This window comes from Lissotriton helveticus, chromosome 2_1 (assembly GCF_964261635.1).
Source record: "Lissotriton helveticus chromosome 2_1, aLisHel1.1, whole genome shotgun sequence".
NCBI lineage: Eukaryota > Metazoa > Chordata > Amphibia > Caudata > Salamandridae > Lissotriton > Lissotriton helveticus.
In genome coordinates this window covers 86,729,479-86,749,865 of record NC_136059.1, presented here as the reverse complement: position 1 = coordinate 86,749,865, position 20,387 = coordinate 86,729,479, and the positions used below count along the sequence as shown (strand labels likewise).

Genomic DNA, 20,387 nt, shown 5'->3' with positions numbered 1-20,387 from the left:
TAAACCGGGTTCATGTCCTTTAACAACCATATAGCCCTTGGCAGTGTTCTATAATGCTAAATTATAGGCCTATCTTTACAAGAATAAACCAAGACATCCGCCATCTTGTACCAGTCTCAGATTTCCATCCGTGCATGGGACCCAATCTGTGGTAATGTCCACTCTCAAAGTCCTGTGATTGGAGGTTTAACATGAAGGGGCTTCAGTGCCTGTTTTATAGAGTAAGCGTTCCCTACTGTGGATTACCGCAGTCTCATAGTAAGCTTGGTACCAGGGGGCCTTTTGCTCTTTGCTGTACAGTGCCTTCGAAACAGAGAAGAACCAATCTAAATTCTGCTAATGGAAACTGCAATTGTAAAAAATATAATCAAGTTACCGCATGATCCTGTCTTGGACCCATCATATTACAATTTTCATTTGCTTAACTTGCATGGGTCAAATTAATCCACCCATTGGCCAAAAAGTCTTACGATTTATTCAGCAGCATTGACAAGTTGCATTAGAGCGTCTTCTTCAGACGAACCAATCGAAAAGAGAGACCTTGATGGCTGCTTCTCTGGCTGAGGTATGGTCCAAAACCATCGGCCTGAAACTCCGCCATTGGTGCCCGGTGAAAAACCTGTGAGTACTTATGATAAGCGGAGACTTGTAAGATCACTCAGACCCTGCAGGTGATTTCTGGTGCTACCTGTGGATGGAAATGGCCAAAACTCACTCAATGAGTATCTTTAACATTGTGGACCCACAATCACCAATGCAAGTCCATTCTTTCTGAAGATACTTATGTTGCAAATGTTTAAAGATGACATAAAAGCCATATTGGTGTCGATGTATTAATGAACCGACTACTCGAGTAGTATTCCACTAAATCTTCTGAATCTGCTCTGGTGGGACTATAGTGCAGCAGCCCAGCTGGTGTTCCACCTCAGTCACAGAGATCATATTTCTTCTCCCCAGAGCTTGCTTCATTAGTGGACAGGTTGCTACTACAGATTGTTGAGTTGCCAAATACCTCATTTTCTAATTCAGAAATGTGAGCAGTACCTCCTTACGCCTACTCTCTGGTGTCCGCAGCTACCACTTAGAATTGTATACAAAAGTTGGACATCCATCGAAACTCTCACCCGTATCATTACATCACTAGGAGGCGTGAGACATACGTCATCCCAGCTGGAGGACACTTGTTAGACTGGTTGGGTGGATTAGACGGTTTGATGCCTCTTAAAGACCCACTATCATTACATAACACAGCGCAACGCAACACAACACGACATAACATATAAGATATCATAGCATAGCATAACACAACAGAACGCAACATAACATATAAAGTTCCATGACATTGCACAGCACAACATATCATATAACATATCATAACATAACATAAAATATCATAACATCTGTGAGTATTGTGCAATTTCCTTGTAATCTTTGGTTTTTACTATTCAATATTTGAAAGATAAGATTTCAAAATACAGGAGGATTGACTGTAAGCCATAGGCACATTTTCGGGGTCCACACTAAATGAATTTGGAATTTTTGTTTCAAGTCAAAATCACTCATTTATACCAGAATGTAGAATGTGGTTTAAATTCTGTACTTTAGTGTCACCTTATTGACTTGTAGGTATGTTGAAAACTAACAAACATTTTAAATACCTAATTGGTGATCAGATATGCACTTCTATTCAGTCTGAAATCCATATTGGTTTGATTAAGCAACCAACTTTGTTGACATTTAACTGGAACTTGAGTGAGAAGTTAATATTTTTCTTAAACGCAGCTTATAACCATGGCCAAATGTAACCAAGAATGGCATTTTGCACACGTGGCATTTTTGTTGAAAGGTTTAACATTTGATGACTGATGAAGAAAGTAAATGCAGAGTTAAAAGAACTTTCTTTAGTTGAAAGAAGTTAAGAAGCAATGAAAACTATTCTGTTTTAATTTATGTTCAAAATATTGTACCAATGTTTTTTTGGCTGACACTGCAAGGATGCCTTTTAATTTTGGTTGTCAATAATAGGTGCTCATGTCTCTTATGATATCTATACAGTGTCCTAAAGTCTTATGATTTTAAAGTCTTATGATTTCAAGCACAATGTACTTTTGTAACTGTGTAACTGAACCATTACAGGAAGAAGAATTTATTGATTGGTGGAGCAAGTTCTATGCATCGACTGGAGAGAAAGAGAAATGTGGCACTTATTTGGAGAAAGGTTTTGACACACTGCAGGTAAATGATACCGGCTTGAATAAAAGTCAGATGTGCATAACAAATGCCTCTGTTTGTAAGTGATGTGCTGTCCAGGGGAAGTAACACAAGGTCTATGTTCAACTATCTTCAGAATGTATACTCACAGTAACAGTATAAACTTACTCGTGATGCAGGAAGACAGAGTACAGTCAGGGGCTCAACCTATGGATCTTAGACGAGATATGATGTAGATTGTCAAATTTTATGTGAGTGCAGGGGTTTTCTCCAGATGTGAAATAATAAGGTGAAGGTGCTTTTGTAATGTAACCTTAACAATTACTTGGAAGATATCATGATAGTTGAAAATCTGTATGCTTAAGGTTAGGGGGATGCACTGAGATTTGCACATTTTGTAGTGGTAAAGAGATATGCACCGGAAGCGTTCTGAAAGTCAGTGAAGAACTGAGATGCAAGCCTTAGGAGGGAGAACCCTTCAATAATGCTGGGGGATTCATTGGTTCCAAATGCTGCCAATAGGCCGTGTGCAGAGTAGCCCACCGAAAGGCAATAGCAATGGAAGAACGACCTTGCTCTGGTTCTGATTCTGAGGTGTACAATACGTCAGAAGCTTTGTATCACCACGCTGAGGTCGGTCAACAAGTACTTGACTCAAAAAGAGAGGCGGCTTGTACAAACCCTAGAGTATTTTGAGTCTAAATCGACCCTTGATGGAATTTTCACTCAGTTATCTCAGTAGTATTTTCTAAACTATTAAGGCACAAGTTAACCCGTTCAGCGCGGCGCAAATTTTCGCTCTGTGCTGAACGTTCTTAAAAACGGGAGTGGTCATGACGGAACGGTTCCGTCATGAGCACAGCTCAACCGGCGCTCAACCGGCGCTCATGACGGAACCGCTCCGTCATGAGCACCGAAGGGGTTAAGGTCTTAAGAGAAAGGACATATTATAAGTTGATGACGGGCTTTAGCGGGTACTGCACCCGTTTTTATAAAATCACAAATCAAAGCCTACACCCCCGGCCAAAACTTATGCTCGTCCACTCAGCTTCTACTTTTTGTCCCTCGCTTTAAAAAGAAAAGATCGGTGGCCTGAAGTTTTCTATTTTGGCCCCACTCTTTTGGAACTTCCTCCCTCTGCCCATTAGGTCCTCTTCTACCTACCACGACTTCCGCAAAGCCTTGAAGACCTTCCTTTTCTCACGAGCTTTCTCGCCCTAGCCATCTCCGCTCCACATCTCTGGGTCTACGTCCTTAGCGCCATGAAACCGATTGGTGTCCGAGCGCTTTATAAGTCTCTTTAACCTCAACCTCAACCTCAACCTAAGGGCACTACGTGTGAGGATATTTCCAGTCTGTTATATTTGTGATGCCAAAGAGGGTTCTCAGTTTATGAAAGGCGTTTAAGTTTTCCTTCTAATGTTTCCATCACTTAAGTCCCACAAATACTTTAGAGCACACAACGTCACTACCCTTCAACAATACGCCACCGCAGCTACTGACTTTCACGAATTAATCGATCCCCTTTTCCATGAATGCACTTAAACAAATGATTATATTTTATATCCTCATTTTTCTAAATGTCTGCGGCTCATCTCTAACCAGCATGCGGCAGAAAGAACAGCTGTGATCTCTGAAACATCCTCTTACTCAGTTTTTAGCATGACCGACCCATGGGTATTTTGTGAACAGCTAATATCTATCCACAATGCAGCCTCCATATTGGCGTGGTTGAGTAACACGCCCCTAAATATAGTGTGTGCTGTTTTTCCACAAAGTCATTGTATTGACCAGGTAAAAGGGATGCCAGCTATTTGTGGAACTTTTACCAAATGTGAACAAAGTGAACTTTTATCAAAAGAGAATAAAGTAGTGTTGAATTAGGTTTATACACTAATTAAACCATTAAAGAACAATCAATAAAAGAGGAGAAAACACATACATTATCAACAATATGGTAGAAAGCCTTCAATTTGAGTAATCCAGAGGTTCATAATTCAAACTTTCTATAGAGGTTTAATATTTTCCGTCTTAGCACTTGTAAGATCAAAGACACAACTGCATTATAAACTGTTAAATCTTCCTGTTTAAACATGTGTACAAAAACGCTAGTTTGTAATTATTAATATTCATATTCACAAAAAGTGGTTTTAAAAATGTCTTCCTGCCTTCACATGAAATGTACAAAATAATACAAATTGCCATGTTGATTGTATTGATATCCTATCACATGGACAAAAGAGCATTTTCTTGTTCCATTGTCTATTTTAGGGAATGCCACCATGTGGTGGACTGGTCCTAGATGCAAACATGTTAGGATATATCTATGGTATGGATTCAAAACATTAAAAAGATTACATTGAAGTTGGTCAACCTGATGAACGGCTAGATAACCTCTGACTGATAATTAAAAAAGCTATATTGACACTCTAATTTTCTCAATTACCAATGATAAAAACCTTTAATGTTTTTTTTGACTAACAAATTGTCGCCTATGGAGTTTCTAAAAGATCATCCAACTTGTTCAGGACATTTTCAATATTTTGAAGCTATGTAATGTTATGAGCATGATCAAGAGCAAGACACTCTTTTAATCTAACTCTGTTAAACAAAGTCACTGTCTAAGTTGAGACTGCATACCAGGGAATGACTGTGGTTCTTTATATAAAATATCCACAATAAGGGAAATTCATAACTCCTTATGTATAATGAATGCAGAGGTCGAATGTGGGAGTGCAAGTAGTTGTCTCAAGAATGTATTTTCTTGTCTCTGAATAACTACGTTTTTAACAAATCCCCATAGTCCTACCTCATAAGTGGCCCCGTGAGGCACTTACTTTTACATATAGCCCAAATCTTAATACCCCTTTTGTTGTTTGTAGCAGGTTTATTTGGGATAATCTCTCTACTTGTCCTATCTTTTGTTGTTTGTAGCATGTTTATTTGTGATAATCTCTCTACTTGTCCTATGTATCTGTGGCCGTATACTGAATACCCAACTATGAGAATGCTGGACTTCTCAATGTATGTGTGCCTTTAACATGATGGGGGCGAGTCTGTAGGCTTCCCTTACCACAGATCTTTGTAAAACATTTCCTTAATTACATCTTTATATCCCTCGTCTCTATATATACCGTAAAAACGTTAATAAGATGCTGGATCCATTCGCATGTTGTGACAACAATATGGTGTCATCTGCATATAATTGTAATAGGACCTTCTTGGAAACTCTTTCTTGGAGGGTCTGTGCAAAGGCCCTGGAGTTCTCCATCCACTCCATTGGTATAAAGGGAAAAAAAGAAAAGGAGCAAGTACACTTCTCTGCCTTAGGCACCTCTTTATCCCAAAGGCCGATAACACCTCTCCTCTATGACCGTATCAAACCCTTGCTGTTATGTTCCCATACCTCCGAGCTAATAGTGTAAATATATTTTTCAGGCCTCCTAATGGTTTCAAAGTTTGCTACAACTTATTGTGATTTACCAGGTCAAAGACACTGCTCAAATGCACGAAAGCCAAGTGGAGACAACCATCTTTTGCCATTGTATACTTCTGTATTAAGAGAGTCATATTCTGAATTCTGTATCCAGGCCCTTTCCTTATTGGCATTCTGTTAGAATGATATTTTCTTCTGCCCATCAATCGAGTCTCTCTAGTCTGCCCATATGTTGGGCTGACGAGTCCAGAAGAGATATTGGACGGTAACACGTAAGGTTGCTCTTATTACCCTCCTTAACAATTGGGATAATAGTTTTTTCCGACCAAGTGAAGGAAAGAAAACTATCTCCAGCCACGTTTAAAACCATAGTAATGAAGTTGTTATTTGCAACCTATATTTGGTAATACAGAGAGGGTTTACTGATTATGTAGAGGTATTGTCTAGTCTCTATATGTTCCTTTGGCTGAGGGTGAATGCCTATGCATCTTTTAGGATGGTCCACATGACAGAATAACATAGCTCAGTACAACCCCTCTGTAGGTTCCTGGTGTAGTTTACTCAGTAGTTCAAAGCCACTTTTACTGTAGTAGATGTGGGCCATGCCCAGGAATTATTGAGCCTTAATGGCTCCTTCCAGAGACCTCAGGAGTAGCTCAGTCCAAGGATGGTTCTAGAAAAAGGAAATAGTAAGTGACCATCCATGTTGTCAAGAGCTTAGTATGCTAAAGTCTAACACACGCAGCAAATATGGCAGCCAGCTTTGTCCTACAGCAATATGAGAGAATGAGAAAAGTGTCACTTCGCCTAGGGCACCTAAATCTGTTGCACTGTTCTCCAAGTTCAGCTCTGTAGCAGCCTCAATAAAAAACTCATGCAGCTTTGAGATGATAGTGATGAAATACGTACAATACAAGGACAGAAACATTGTTCTGATCCAGTTGGAGTCACCATTAGTAGACGAGAGATCAGGTTAAAAGGCGTCACTAGGGTTCATTGATTCTTACCATTAACAGTTCTCTTTGGCCTCTCTATTCCAGTTTTTTATGTGTTTAAAGCAGATCTGAGTGAAGCTGGAAAGAGTCAACATCCTTCTTAGTTCTGGTTTCGTTCACTCTTCAGCACTTTTTTAAAGAAATCGGATGCTAGCAATCGACCCTGGACCACACTCTCGTTGGCACGGAGCGGTTGCATTGGAAATGTGATCCAACTATTAGCCACTGGTGAATGTACCTTTGCCCAGTCCAAATATAGGAGAAGGTTCTGCACTGGGATTGAGTGTGCTTCTACTTTGGAATTTCACACAACCACTCCTCCATTGTAGCAAATTCTCACCATCTTCCTCACTGTTCATTACCTGTCATGGCCAAAATGTCCATTGTGCCAGTGCAAACATCTTTTGGTGGTGAGGGACTGTGGAACATGAAATGCTGTCCAAGTATGAGTCACATTGACTTTTAGTGTGAGAACTGTTGGCTGTCGCAAGGCCTTGTCTCCCCACAGAGCTGCTGTTCACCCGGCACCCGGAATGAACTCCAGCAGCTACTCCACAACTGGCACGCGTCGGGTACCTGGCCCACTGTGCTTAAAATATTAAGCATTATTAATATTAATTTGGCATAGTGGTTTGGTCTTGTTTCAGGAGCGTTTTAGTGCCGACCAAATACTGGAAAGAGCAGAACAAGGCAGCTGAAGGTTGCGGTGTACGAGATGAGCTGTCGGTGAAATGCTGAGTGGGAGCGGGGTCTGCGTTTTGTGACAACCACTTACCAAAAATGGGCAGTATTACTTGAAATAAAAATAAATGAACCCTTTAACCTGGGGAGAAACCTTGGGGTGAAGGACCACAACCAAAGGAAAGAAAGTCAATAGAAGTTTTGTACTTTTCTCATTAAGTGAAACTACATAGTAAAGGTGTGTTTGTGGAACCGGGGACGTTAACTTTACATAGAAGCCCAGTTACTGACTCCTCCAATGAATGACAATTGAAAGATATGTTTAACTTTTTACTGCTGTTAGAGCCTTGAAGCCGGTGTTGTGTTAGTCACTGGTCCACCCCTATCCCTATCCTAAAAGCAACCAAGGGAGGTGGTGGTATACCAGATACCAATCTCCCCCACCTCTGCCTGCCTTTCTGTGGTCAACAGCTACCTACAATGGTGAGTTTTCTTTCTCTAGGTACTAAGTGGCATCACAGACAACTGTAGCCTCACTCTTGCAATCTACTTAAGGTCACTAGCATCCAGAAATTAAGGAATAAATAAAACAAGATAAAAATATTGAGCACTTAGACAATTCAAACTCCCCACTGCCTTTCACACATAAAACCAAACTAATGAAGATTGTATTTTGGATTTTTTAAATGCCTGTGTGATTTTAGTAACTTCACACAACTTGTCTAATTATGAGGTGGTACATTCCTTCCCCTAAAATGTTATTTGAGTAAAATCATCTAGCTAACATACATTGTGATTGTTTTTTGAACTGCAAAACTCACTTTGCACTATGTTTCCCTTCTGCACCATCTTTCAAGTCGTTATAGGCAAGAGTATATAGAAATGTTGTTGAATCACTATAGATGGTTGAATCATTACTCTCTATATAAGATTTGTATTGCTATGCCCATTCCTATTGAAATTTTAAGTAAATACTTGTGGGAAAAATTGCTAACATTTAAAACACATTTTAACAAAGTTGGAGTAGACAAGGCTTTACATCTTTGCACACCATTATTTAATCAATCCAGTTTGAATTGTAAATGTTCATATCTAGTGTTTTTGTAGGGATGCCATACAAAAGACTAATAAGTAGATGAAATGATAGAGACATGCAGATTTCAACTATAGTGTGACGTGCTCACCCCATGGTCCACTTCCTAGCTTTCACTGTGCATCTTACCTGGTCTCCAGATCTATCTCTTATGCTAGTTCATTTCCCTTATCTTCCTTACAGGTCTATGACACAGAATTGGAGAGTGTGGAGGAGCATGGTGGCCTTACTGACTTTTGTCAGACCTTCAAGTTACACCGTGGGAAGACGCAGGATGAAAACGACGACCCTACCGTCGTGGGTGAATTCAAGGTTGGATCTGCTTCTGATCTCTGAGCTGCTGAACGGCTGGCATTTGTTTGGGAACAGGGAAGCCGGCCCGCAGCATGACCACTTGCCCATTTCCTTCTCTTGTGAAAAGGCATTGTCAAACCTAAGGGCTGTGTTTATTATTTCAGGTCTCATTAGCCACATGTTGGGACTCCCATAGGTCCTGAAGAACATGCCCATGCATTGATGTTATTGCAAAGTATAAGAGTTATATAAACTTTACGAGGACCCTAGATGGGAATGGGGACTGCTCTAGGCGACTGAAGACTACTTTCCTCATTTTCATGGAGAATTGAAGACAGAAAATTCACCAACTTCCACACACAAAGATTCCCATCTGTCTGGCACTCCGTAACAGTGTTCACATGCTACAATAAACTTGTAGATGTGAACACCGAATACCATGAAGTGTAGTACTTGTTACTCAGCTCTGTGCATGTAATATTCACACAACACAGTCATGTTAAACTTAAGATTTGAAGGTATGTGAAAAATTTGCTAAGAATGTTCCCTTTAATCTTCCAAAAGCACTTTTGACATAGTGTAGAGGTAGGCTATGGACTGAATGGTAAGTTATGTTGAGGACACCTACAGAGCATACTTTACAACAATAGTCAAGAATTACCACCTGTAGTTGCCCGCTTGAGAAGACTGGATTCAAAAAAATGGGGGTCGAGTACAAGAGGCTTCCAGGTACAAAAAATTCACACATTTCCTGAAGGGTAGCAGTTGGTGCTTACCTCTCTGCACTTAATATTGTCAAAATACAGTCATGTTTTAGGAATCTTGTTAGAAGGGGCGATCTCAGAGGGCCAGGTTGTGCTCACCCGACCACTCCAGGACCCACCTCTCCCACAGAACTTGCTGAGTCTTATCGTGAGGTCCTCACCGGGGAGGACTCCGAGTCTAGGATCGTACACACTGAGCTTACACCACACTACGAACAGACACCACACCGTTGGATTCAAGTAACAAGTTCTTTATATAAGCAATAAAACGAAGGGAGCACTCTTATGTACACAGTGGTCGCGGGACCACAAGATCGTGGAGGAATCAGGAAGGGGGAAGCGGGACAGTCTTTTAGTCTTTGGGACAGTACGAGGCGTACCCTACGCACAGCTCTCAATCCTCGAGCCGGGGGATACGGGGTGATGGTCCCACTGGCTGCTCCACCTCTGTCGAGTCGGCTCGGTCGTGATGGTGATCTCGATGGTCCAGCCGGACCAGAGTACTCCTAGAGCCGCGACGAGGTCAGCAGGGCTCGATCTGGAGAAGTTCGTGAGGAGCCGCGACGGCGTCAGCAGGGCTCCGATGGTTCAGTTCAGCTTGAGCCGCGACAGCGTCAGCAGGGCTCCGATGGTTCAGTTCAGCTTGAGCCGCGACAGCGTCAGCAGGGCCCGGTTGGTTCAGTTCAGCTTGAGCCGCGACAGCGTCAGCAGGGCTCCGAGGGTTACAGTTCAGCTTGAGCCGCGACAGCGTCAGCAGGGCTCCGAGGGTTACAGTTCAGCTTGAGCCGCGACAGCGTCAGCAGGGCTCCGAGGGTTACAGTTCAGCTTGAGCCGCGACAGCGTCAGCAGGGCTCCGAGGGTTACAGTTCAGCTTGAGCCGCGACAGCGTCAGCAGGGCTCCGAGGTTCCAGATGAGTTCTTCTTAGGGTCAGCCGCGATCAGATCAGCAGGCTTCAGGTCCAAGATACAACTGCCCGCCAGTTGTCGGGCGGGCCCAGTTATAGTCCTGTGGCTCTTTGATCTCCGGACCCTCGCAGGCGGAGGTCTCAAGCCCTGGGGGCTGGTCGTTGGCGAGGTCCGGCGGTTGGCTCTTTGATCCCTTTGAAAGATGGGTCCGGGAATTCCCAGACGCCCAGCGGGTCTGGAGCCAGCCCCCGGGGAGGCCAGAGGGGTGATCGAAACTGGGCCACAGGGGAGGCCCAAGGGTGTGACAGATTCTGGCCCCTCAGGGGAGGTCGGAGGTGCCATCGAAACTCCCTGGCTTATCTCACTCGGGGAGCCCTTTACCCCCTGGCTGGGACTGGCGCGTCTTTGGAGTCTAAGTTTCGCTGGGGCCGAGGTCACGCTAGGCCCAAGGAGACAGGGATGTCGGGAAGGGAAGATGGCGTCCGGGCCTTGTGGGGCATGCATGGTTAGGTGCTCGGAGCCGGGCGTGGAGCGGGACAGGCAGGCCTGGTCAAGGTCTTTGGGGGATGTAGGACGACCAGGCTCGGGGTGTAGGCCACACTAAGGGGGAGGCTGCGCAGGGGACTCGGGGTACAGGCCTACGCTCACAGGGTGTGGAGGGACAGAGGCGACCACGCCACGAGGCCGGGTCCAACAAATCTTTAACCTTAGTAGTATTTGCACTGCAAATTAATCTGGCCGCTTGTATCATATTTTAATGTGAGAAGTACTGTGTTGCAGAAAGAAAGATGCAATCAGAGCTAGAGCCCTCTAGAGCTGTATCCAGAGACTCCGCAATCGATTCTCTGTTACATGGTGTGAGGGCATGATTCCTCAGTATCTCACACACATTCTCCACATCTGTTCAATCATTTTGAGGTCCCTTTTTTGTGTTGGTTCCATTGATGGGCAGGTAGATCTGTAATTCCCATTTCCCAGGTCAATAGCTGGCTCAGTTCTGTATTTATTAATATTTTTAAGACATAGTTATATTTTATAAATCTACCTTCCACTTTCCAGGGTATCAATTTATTGAATTATATGTTAATCTGAAAGTGAGGTCAAATGTAAGATTTGAATGCATATAAAAGATATGGTGGGACTGTGCCCTTTATTCTGCTTACAGCACCTTTGAGGTAGCGTAGAGGTAGTCTATGGACTGCATGTTAAATTGAGTTAAGGACTTCTACATAGCACACTATATGAAACAATTGTGATCCGTAGACACTGTTTGTACAAGTAGTCACCCGCGTGAGAAGGCTGGATTAAAAATAATGGGTGTTGAGCTGAAGAGAGTTCATGATCAATACATTCATCCATGGCTGATAGATAGAAACTATGTGCCTGATTCACAAAGAGCTTTCGCACTCGTGCAACAACAGGATAAACTGTTGAGTTTATCCTTGGCAACCCCCAAACCAGTGGAGATACCTCCAAGTCGTCAATTGTGTGAAGACTTGGCCAAATTCTTTCTGGGTAAAGTAGAAAAGATCTTCCATCCCCTGGATAACCAAGTTAAGACAAACACCTCTGAAACAACTGCCTCTAAAACAAACCCTGAGATTGATAGAAATATGGAAAGACTGCTTAACTTCGCCCCAATCAAGGAAGAGGAGGTTGTAATCCGGCTACAGAGGATAAAATCAGGCTCCCCCCGTGACCCTTGTCCAGCCACCATTGCCAAATTAGCTTCTTCTACCATCGCCTCTACACTTACTCCACTGTTCAATGTCATGCTGAATAGCGGGGAGTTTCCGTCATTATGGAAACATGCGTCCATCTTGCCCCTTTTAAAAAAAATCCAACCTAGACATAACTGACTTGAATAACTACCGGCCGATCGCCAGGTTACCCCTCCCAGCTAAAATCATGGAGCGCATACTAAACACACAGCTGAGCACCTTCCTGGGGACTGGTGAGTGTCTAGATCCATCACAGCATGGATTTCGAGCTGGGCACAGCACAGAATCGGCTCTCATCAAATCAGCCGAGGACATAAGAACAGTGATGGTTGCAGGTGGTAGAGCTGCTCTGATCCTACTGGATCTGTCCGCGGCCTTTGATACGGTCCACCACAAATTATTGGTGGACCGATTGGGGGCCTGCGGGATCCAAGAAAAGGCACTCAAAATCTTGCAAGCCTTTTTATCCAGCAGAACTCAGACGGTGACCTTGGGGGATTTTTAATCGGACCCATTTGTGCTCCCCTGTGGAGTCCCGCAGGGGTCATCCTTGAGTCCGACTCTTTTTAACGTGTACGTCTCCACCCCGGCCCCAATCATCAGATCCTTTGGTTTTAACCTTACATCTTACGCGGACGACACGCAGATTGTGGTATCGCTACTTCCGGGTGAAATGGAGAGCATGGCAGACAGGTTCAGAGGCTGCTTGCGGGAGATCAGCATCTGGATGGCAGCTAACTGCCTTAAGCTTAATTCAGCAAAAACGGAAGTGTTGCTGTTTGGGTCCAGAGATAACTTTTGGTCCCCTCGCTGGTGGCCAGAGGAAATGGGGGCTCCCCCTTCCCCGGTTTCAAAGGTCAAAAACCTGGGTGTTGTGATGGATGACTCACTGTCCTTCAGACCACATATCAATGCACTGTCCTCAGCTACCCCCTATGTGTTGAAAACTATCCGGAAAGTTCTACCGGTCCTGGCGGATGAACACAGGAAGACAGTGGTCACCGGATTGGTGATGTCCCGACTAGATTATTGTAACAGCTTGCTGCTGAACGCCCAGCAGGGGCTGTTAAGTAAACTTCAAGTCCTTCAGAATGCTGCCGCTCGTTTGATTACGGCCACACCCAAGTTTGCTTCGGTAAGGGACGACGGTGGCAGCATCTCCTGACCCTGCTTGGCGCCTGCAACATACTTAGAGCGGATGCTCTGCTGAAAAACTGTTTTAATGGCCTTAAATCGCTTGAATTTAAAATTGACTACTAATTTTAATAATTACATTTTAATTGAACCCAGCACTTTAGCACTAGCGGCGGATAGCTGCTAAAGTTGATTAATAATTTTAACTGTACCTACTTTGTATTGCCATTTGCACATTTGCACTTCGCCGGTGCCGCTAAGGGCTCACATTGCACCTGCCAGCCGTCTGTGCTCAATATTCCAGCCTGCCCGCCCCGGTCCGACTCGGTAGCCAATACCGTAGTGCGGAGGGCGGGGCAGGTAAGAGCCAGACGCCCACAGGAAGTCGAGCGGTTAGCGCTCTAGCTGTTCACTTCTGAGGGCTATTTAGGCTGCGAGGAGGCACAAGCCATTGCGGTAAGGGACGACGGTGGCAGCATCTCCTGACCCCGCTTGGCGCCTGCAACATACTTAGAGCGGATGCTCTGCTGAAAAACTGTTTTAATCGTCTTAAATCGCTTGAATTTAAAATTGACTACTAATTTTAAAAATTACATTTTAATTGAACCCAGCACTTTAGCACTAGCGGCGGATAGCTGTTAAAGTTGATTAATAATTTTAACTGTACCTACTTTGTATTGCCATTTGCACATTTGCACTTCGCCGGTGCCGCTAAGGGCTCACATTGCACTTGCCAGCCGTCTGTGCTCCATATTCCAGCCTGCCCGCCCCGGTCCGACTCGGTAGCCAATACCGTAGTGCGGAGGGCGGGGCAGGTAAGAGCCAGACGCCCACAGGAAGTCGAGCGGTTAGCGCTCTAGCTGTTCACTTCTGAGGGCTATTTAGCCCCTCGTCGGAACTAGCGCGCAGCGGTTGTGCACAGCGGGGCGCCCTAGACGGCGCCTAAGACAAGCCAAAGACCTGCCCGTCCGCGCCAGGACGTGGCGAGGGGCTAGGGATATGGCGGGATCCACTGATACCTCCGGGACCCCCACTACTATAAGGAGAATCTACTCCTCGCAGGTACTAAGAAACATCCAAGATCATTCTCAAATGACCTGCGGAAATAGGGCTGGAACTAGCTTAGAGGGCCCGTTTGCTTGCTGCCATTGTAAAGCACAATTCCACGTATTAACAGAAAATAAGGGCCCCGCTCTTAAACCACCTGATAGGGCATTAAGAGAATGCCACCCAGCCCCTAATAAGAGGACGACCGTTAGCAGACCCCTAGGGAGTAAAAATCTGCTCTGCAATATCAGGTCTTTGTCAAAACATGCCTCTGAAGTATGGGATCTTATCTCATCAGAAAAACCGGACCTATGTTTCCTCACAGAAACTTGGTTAAAGCCCCACTCAGTTCCAGCAATAACTCTGGGCATTCCATACGGTTATAAAATAATCAGACTATGTCGGCCTATTAAAATAGGTGGGGGGATAGCAGTTGTACATAAACAGGAAATCAATGTCACTGTGATTGATCAGATATGTACCCCCGAATTAGAACTATTAATATTTAGAATCGACTCCATGCCCAAAGAGAGCCGGAGAGGAGCCTTGGTTTATCGCCCGCCCGGCCTATGTACCAATTTTTCTGTCTCACTCTTGGAGGCTTTAGCACCTTATGTGCTTGATGGTAATGATTTTCTACTCCTAGGAGATTTTAATGTCCATAGTGAGCAAAAGGACTGTTATGAGGCACAGACTTTACTCACGGATCTCGACTCATTAGGCTTAAAACAAATCAACAGTGGCCCCACACACTAGGCAGGGCACACTCTCGATCTAATTTTTTCCAACTCCCCCGCTATCAAGTGTATGCCCCCTTACCAGGTGGAATGGACGGGTCATTTTGTCATGCAATTCTATATCCCCACTACCAACCTACCCCGTACAGGGCCTATCACCCTTCCTATAAAAAGGAGACCGTGGCATAAATTGACCTCAGAGGTTTTTAAAAAGAGTTACAATGAACCTATATCTGACCCCATGGAGGATGTAGAAACTGCCCTGACCAGACTCGAAGGTGCAGTTGCTGACTCCATTAATGATATAATTCCGCTAAAAACCTATAAACCACGCCCAGCTTACAAACAAGAAATCTGGTTTTCGGAGCACTTAAGATCCCTCAAGCAAATCACTAGAAAACTAGAAAAGAGATGGCGAGCATCTCGCTCGGCCGAAAACAAGAAAAATTATAAGGACTCCCTGTCGGCCTATCACAAAGCCATTCGCGACGCACGTAAAGAGCACATTGCATCACAACTATCTGCGGCTGGGAACAACCCAAACACACTATACCAAATCCTGCAATCAGTCACCAAACCCACAGCTTGTGAAACAGCAGAAGTGGCGTCGCAGAAATTGTGTGATGACATTTCGCAATTTTTCCTGGAAAAGATAGATGGTATATACGCCAAAATTATCAGGGCCAATCAATCGCATGAGGAAACCATCACTCGCCCTAAAAGTTTGGAAGAACAATCTCATTCCACTCACTCTCTCACAACATTCCCTCCCATCTCCGTTGAGGAGGTGATGTCATCCATCTATCAGATCAAGAGTGGATGCCCAACAGACATCATCCCTGCACGTATTATGCCAATACTCGCTGCCGATCTGGGTCCTGGGATCCAGAAAGTAGTAAACCTCTCTCTTAGTACAGGAGTGGTTCCTTTAAGGTGGAAAAGGGCACTGGTCAGGCCTTTGAGGAAAAATGCAGCCACTCCCTGGACTGAATTGTCCAACCTTAGGCCCATCTCCCTGCTCCCTTTCTTAAGCAAACTCACTGAGAAGTTTGTTAACCAACATCTGTCCAATTATATCGAATCAGCAGGAGGGTTGGACCATTCTCAGTCAGGGTTCAGGCCGAGACACAGCACCGAGACCGCTTTGCTCTCAGTCGCGGACGATCTACATATGTACCAGGATAGAGGTTTCTCTGTGATCCTGGTGCTACTAGATCTGTCCGCGACGTTTGATACCGTGTCACATGACACCTTGATTACCCGGCTTATTAACATCGGCCTGGAACACAAGGCATTCGCATGGTTAAGGAGTTTCTTGTCCAATCGTACCCAGTGTGTGACTATGGGAGGATATCGGTCAGAGGAGGTGGAGATCTCTAAAGGGGTGCCACAGGGCTCCTGTTTGAGCCCAACCCTCTTTAACATCTATGTGGCACCCCTGGCTAACATCATGAGAACATATGGTTTCATCCCGGTATCATACGCGGATGATACCCAACTCCTCTTTCCTTTTAAATCTCTCACCACTGAGGTCAGGAACTCCTTCTCCCAGGGTATGAAAGCGGTGGCCTACTGGATGTCGACCAACTATTTGCAATGCAATGTTGGAAAGACTGAAGTCATGCTATTCGGTGAAGCCAAACTTCTGTGGACTCCGGACTGGTGGCCTTTAGATCTTGGCCCAGTTCCTGAGCCCAAACAGGTAGTGAAAAACCTGGGAATACGACTGGACCAGGAACTTTCCCTGAAACAACACGGCAGTCAGGTGGTGGGCTCCTGCTTTCACATCATTGGCCTGCTACGGAAAGTGTTCCCATTGCTTCCAGACTACACCAGAAGGACACTAGTACAGGCACTGGTTTTAAGCCGACTAGATTACTGTAACGGCTTACTATTGTCTGTAAATGAAGGGGTGACGGCTAGACTCCAGGTGGTCCAAAATACCGTTGCCCGCCTGGTACTGAACGCCCCTCCACGAACTCCATCCAAACTCTTGCTGGTAAAACTACACTGGCTATCTGTCAAACAGAGAGCCAAATTTAAAATAGGTTGCATCATCCACAAGAGCATTAATGGACTAGGGCAAGTATATCTGGCAAATAAATTCATCCCCTATGTCCCTGCCCGCTCTCTAAGGTCAAGCGAGCAAAGCTTGCTTTGCGTACCTAGGGCTAGGAAAGCCAGACATGGTAACAGAGCCTTATCTGTGGCAGGCCCCACCTTATGGAATAGTCTCCCTAAATCTCTCAGACAATGCAGAGAGCACCTCCCGTTTAGAAAACTCCTTAAAACCTTCCTATTCTAGAATCAATTATTCCTACGGCACCTGGCGGTTTGTCCCTTCTTCTATGCTGTAGCTGCCAAAAGGCGCGGAGATACTTCTGTGGGAGTCGAGTCCAGCGCGGTACAAACCCACAAATAAAAATAAATAAAATAGCTCATGACTTGGTGAAACTACACTGGCTACCAGTGCGTAAAAGAATAATTTCTAAAACGCTCTGCATAATTTTTAAGGCTTTGCATGGTCTAGGCCCCCGATGCATGATGCAGCTCTTCCAGTGGTACAAGCTTGTAAGATCTTTAAGGTCAGCAAAACAGGAGCTGGTGGTAGTCCCAAGAGTCAGGACAGCCCAATGGGGAGGTAGGAGCTTCTCCCTGGGAGCGGCGAAGACTTGGAATGCGCTGCCACTTTGCCATAGACAGCTCCCAGATCTGCTTTCATTCAGGAAAGCCCTTAAAACATGGCTCTTTACAAACTAAATTCCCATTTCATATGCACTATTGATCACTCAGCGCCAGGACACCTTCGGGTAACAGTGCGCTTTAAAAATGTTAAAAATAAAATAAATAAATAAATTGAGTTCACACATAGGACCTGATTCACAAAGGGTCTCCGCACTCGTGGCGGAGACCACGCAGACATGGGGAGTCTTGCCACTTGGCGGAATCTCTACTGTGCGGATTCTCATTGCGGAGATTCCTTGCGGAGTGCGAAGACTCTTCCGCGACTGTGGGCCTCCGCCATGAGTGTAGAGACTCTTTGTGAATCAGGTCATGTGTGTGAACTCAACAGTTTATCCTGTTATTGGAGGGTTGTGTCTGTGTGATATGGTGTTATCACGTTTTTGTTCCAACGTTGGTGTCAACATTTATGATGTTTGATGATAAGACGCATACATTTTAATATTACCCTGCCCTTGTCGGCCAGCTACTTCAAGCTCTTCTGTGTACAAACATAAAACGTTGAGACATATTTTGCCAAAAACATAGACTTCAAAACACAGACTTACAACACCTCAACTTTACATAAATATCTTCATACCAAAACATTTTGAGCTACATCAAATCCCTGTATGCAACCAAACTCTGCTCCCACCTATTGTACGACTTGTATAATAATGCTATTCTGACTCCAGACCTATTATTTTTTGGGGTTAGAACTTCATAGAGGGGTTCGATACAGCTGGATACGTGAATGCAGCAATATTTATGTAAGGCTTAAATGATGGTCCACTATGTTTTTGAAGTTGTGCTTTTCAAAAGATAGTTTTTTCTGTATTCTATATTTTCAAATGCTACTGTGCAAGCACAACCTGCGCCATGTAACCTATGATCGTATAACAGATTTAGGAAATCCAGAGATGGGGGATGAAGCTGCCGCATTTATATCAGATATGATTCTGTTTCAGATAGTTATCTGGGAGGTTTTTAATGAAGAATCTCCTTGGCATCTGGAAGGCCCTCATGTTTTAGTAACCCCTATTTTCTGAAGCAAACAACATACTCCAGCTGTAAGACATTGTACACTAACAAAATGCTACTTCACAGGCAACACATTTGTCGCTGTTTTCAATAGAACTTCTGAAAAGAATAGGATTGAAAGATATAGGGTGATCATTAAATCTTTCCCATCTCCTTAAGTTATACCCATGTTTCATAATTTCTTCTGACAAATCCAAGTAAATTACCACTGACCAAAGATAATTTAAACCCAGGAGGATAATAATCTGTAGGGGGTGTTGTAGCTTTTAAAGAAGCAAAGTGTAACATTGATAAGGACTCTTCCATCTCATTTTCGAACCAAGGGCTAAACAAAGAGACAACTCCCTCGTCTCTCCTTCAGTCCTCTGGCCCACATTATGAATTGTTCCCTATTGCTTTCCATTGTTTCCTATATTGATCTCCAATACGAAAGGTCCAATACATCCATCCATACAAAGTTCTTTAATATATGAATATGATTTGAATTGTTTTGCAATTAAATAGTTATTGGCAGAAAGGGATGATTGTTACTTTCTCAAAACATGTTTGCAGGGAAATTTCAAGATGTATGCGCTCCCAGATGACCCAACGGTGCCCATGCCTCCCCGCCAGTTCCACCAGCTTCCGACGCGGGGACTCCAGGAGTGCCTTGTAAGGATCTACGTTGTCCGCGCCTTTGGTTTACAGCCAAAGGATCCGAATGGAAAGGTAAAGAAAATATGATAAGTGCTGTAAGCATGCAAGAAGAAGTGAATGGAAGATAGTTTGAACAACCATCTTAATGTCAGTCAATTAAACAATTACTGGTGCTAATATTTAGTGATTACCACATGTGAAATACACACCAAGAGGATCTTGCCTCCAGGAACAAATAGAATTTTTAAGTGACTACAGATTATCTTGATAAATCCAGTTAGTGTCTCATGTTGTAATGTTTTGTTGGCGTTTTCCAACATGTTTTGATGTGAACTAGGAACCACTGTTTCATATTCAGTAATGATTACTGTTTCACCTTCTCTGTGCTCACTAAGTTTGGTAAGAATTACATCTTCTGAAATTTTTGTATGCTGGATCTCTGTGGTTGTTTCAAGCAAAATTTAGACCACGAACAATTAGTAAAATAATGTAAAAATCTCATTTCAATAACACTTTTTAGAGTTTACAAATGCTGCATTATCAGGTGAGTTGAAATACGCACCCGTGGAAAGCACTGAATGCTTAGTGGTGATAAAAAGAATTCCTGAATGGATAACATGTTTGGATCATTGTAGGATCCTTAGTCTTTCGAAGTAGAAACACTGCACGTGGTGATTCATAATAACATTGGGAGAGGGGTACTTATGCATAGGACATATGACTGTACATGAATTATGGGGAGTGAGGTAGTCCAAGTACAATCAATTAAAGGTAGGTAAGTGGATTACCTATTTGCAATTATGTTACAAGAGAAAGCAAGTGGTGTCAAGAAAGTGGGACGTGAGGGTTTGCAGACGGAGAGTTGTCGACTGGGCAGATCTTTCAGCATATTGAGGTGAGCTTTAAGGATGCACTTAAACACTGTGATTGAGGTGTTAGACTCTAGTTCATGGGCAGAGCACTCCAGGCA

The 20,387-nt window shown here is 43.9% G+C and overlaps 1 protein-coding gene across 1 annotated transcript in view; it reads left to right on the top strand.

Annotated features, from left to right (window-relative positions):
* Positions 1-20,387, top strand: part of DYSF (dysferlin) — a 1,004,398-nt gene that overhangs the window by 879,848 nt on the left and 104,163 nt on the right. Inside the window, exons 45-47 of the mRNA XM_078674496.1 lie at positions 2,137-2,235; positions 8,600-8,728; positions 19,334-19,489. Of these exons, the coding sequence (XP_078530622.1) occupies positions 2,137-2,235; positions 8,600-8,728; positions 19,334-19,489 (384 nt within the window). The remainder of the gene's footprint in view (positions 1-2,136; positions 2,236-8,599; positions 8,729-19,333; positions 19,490-20,387) is intronic.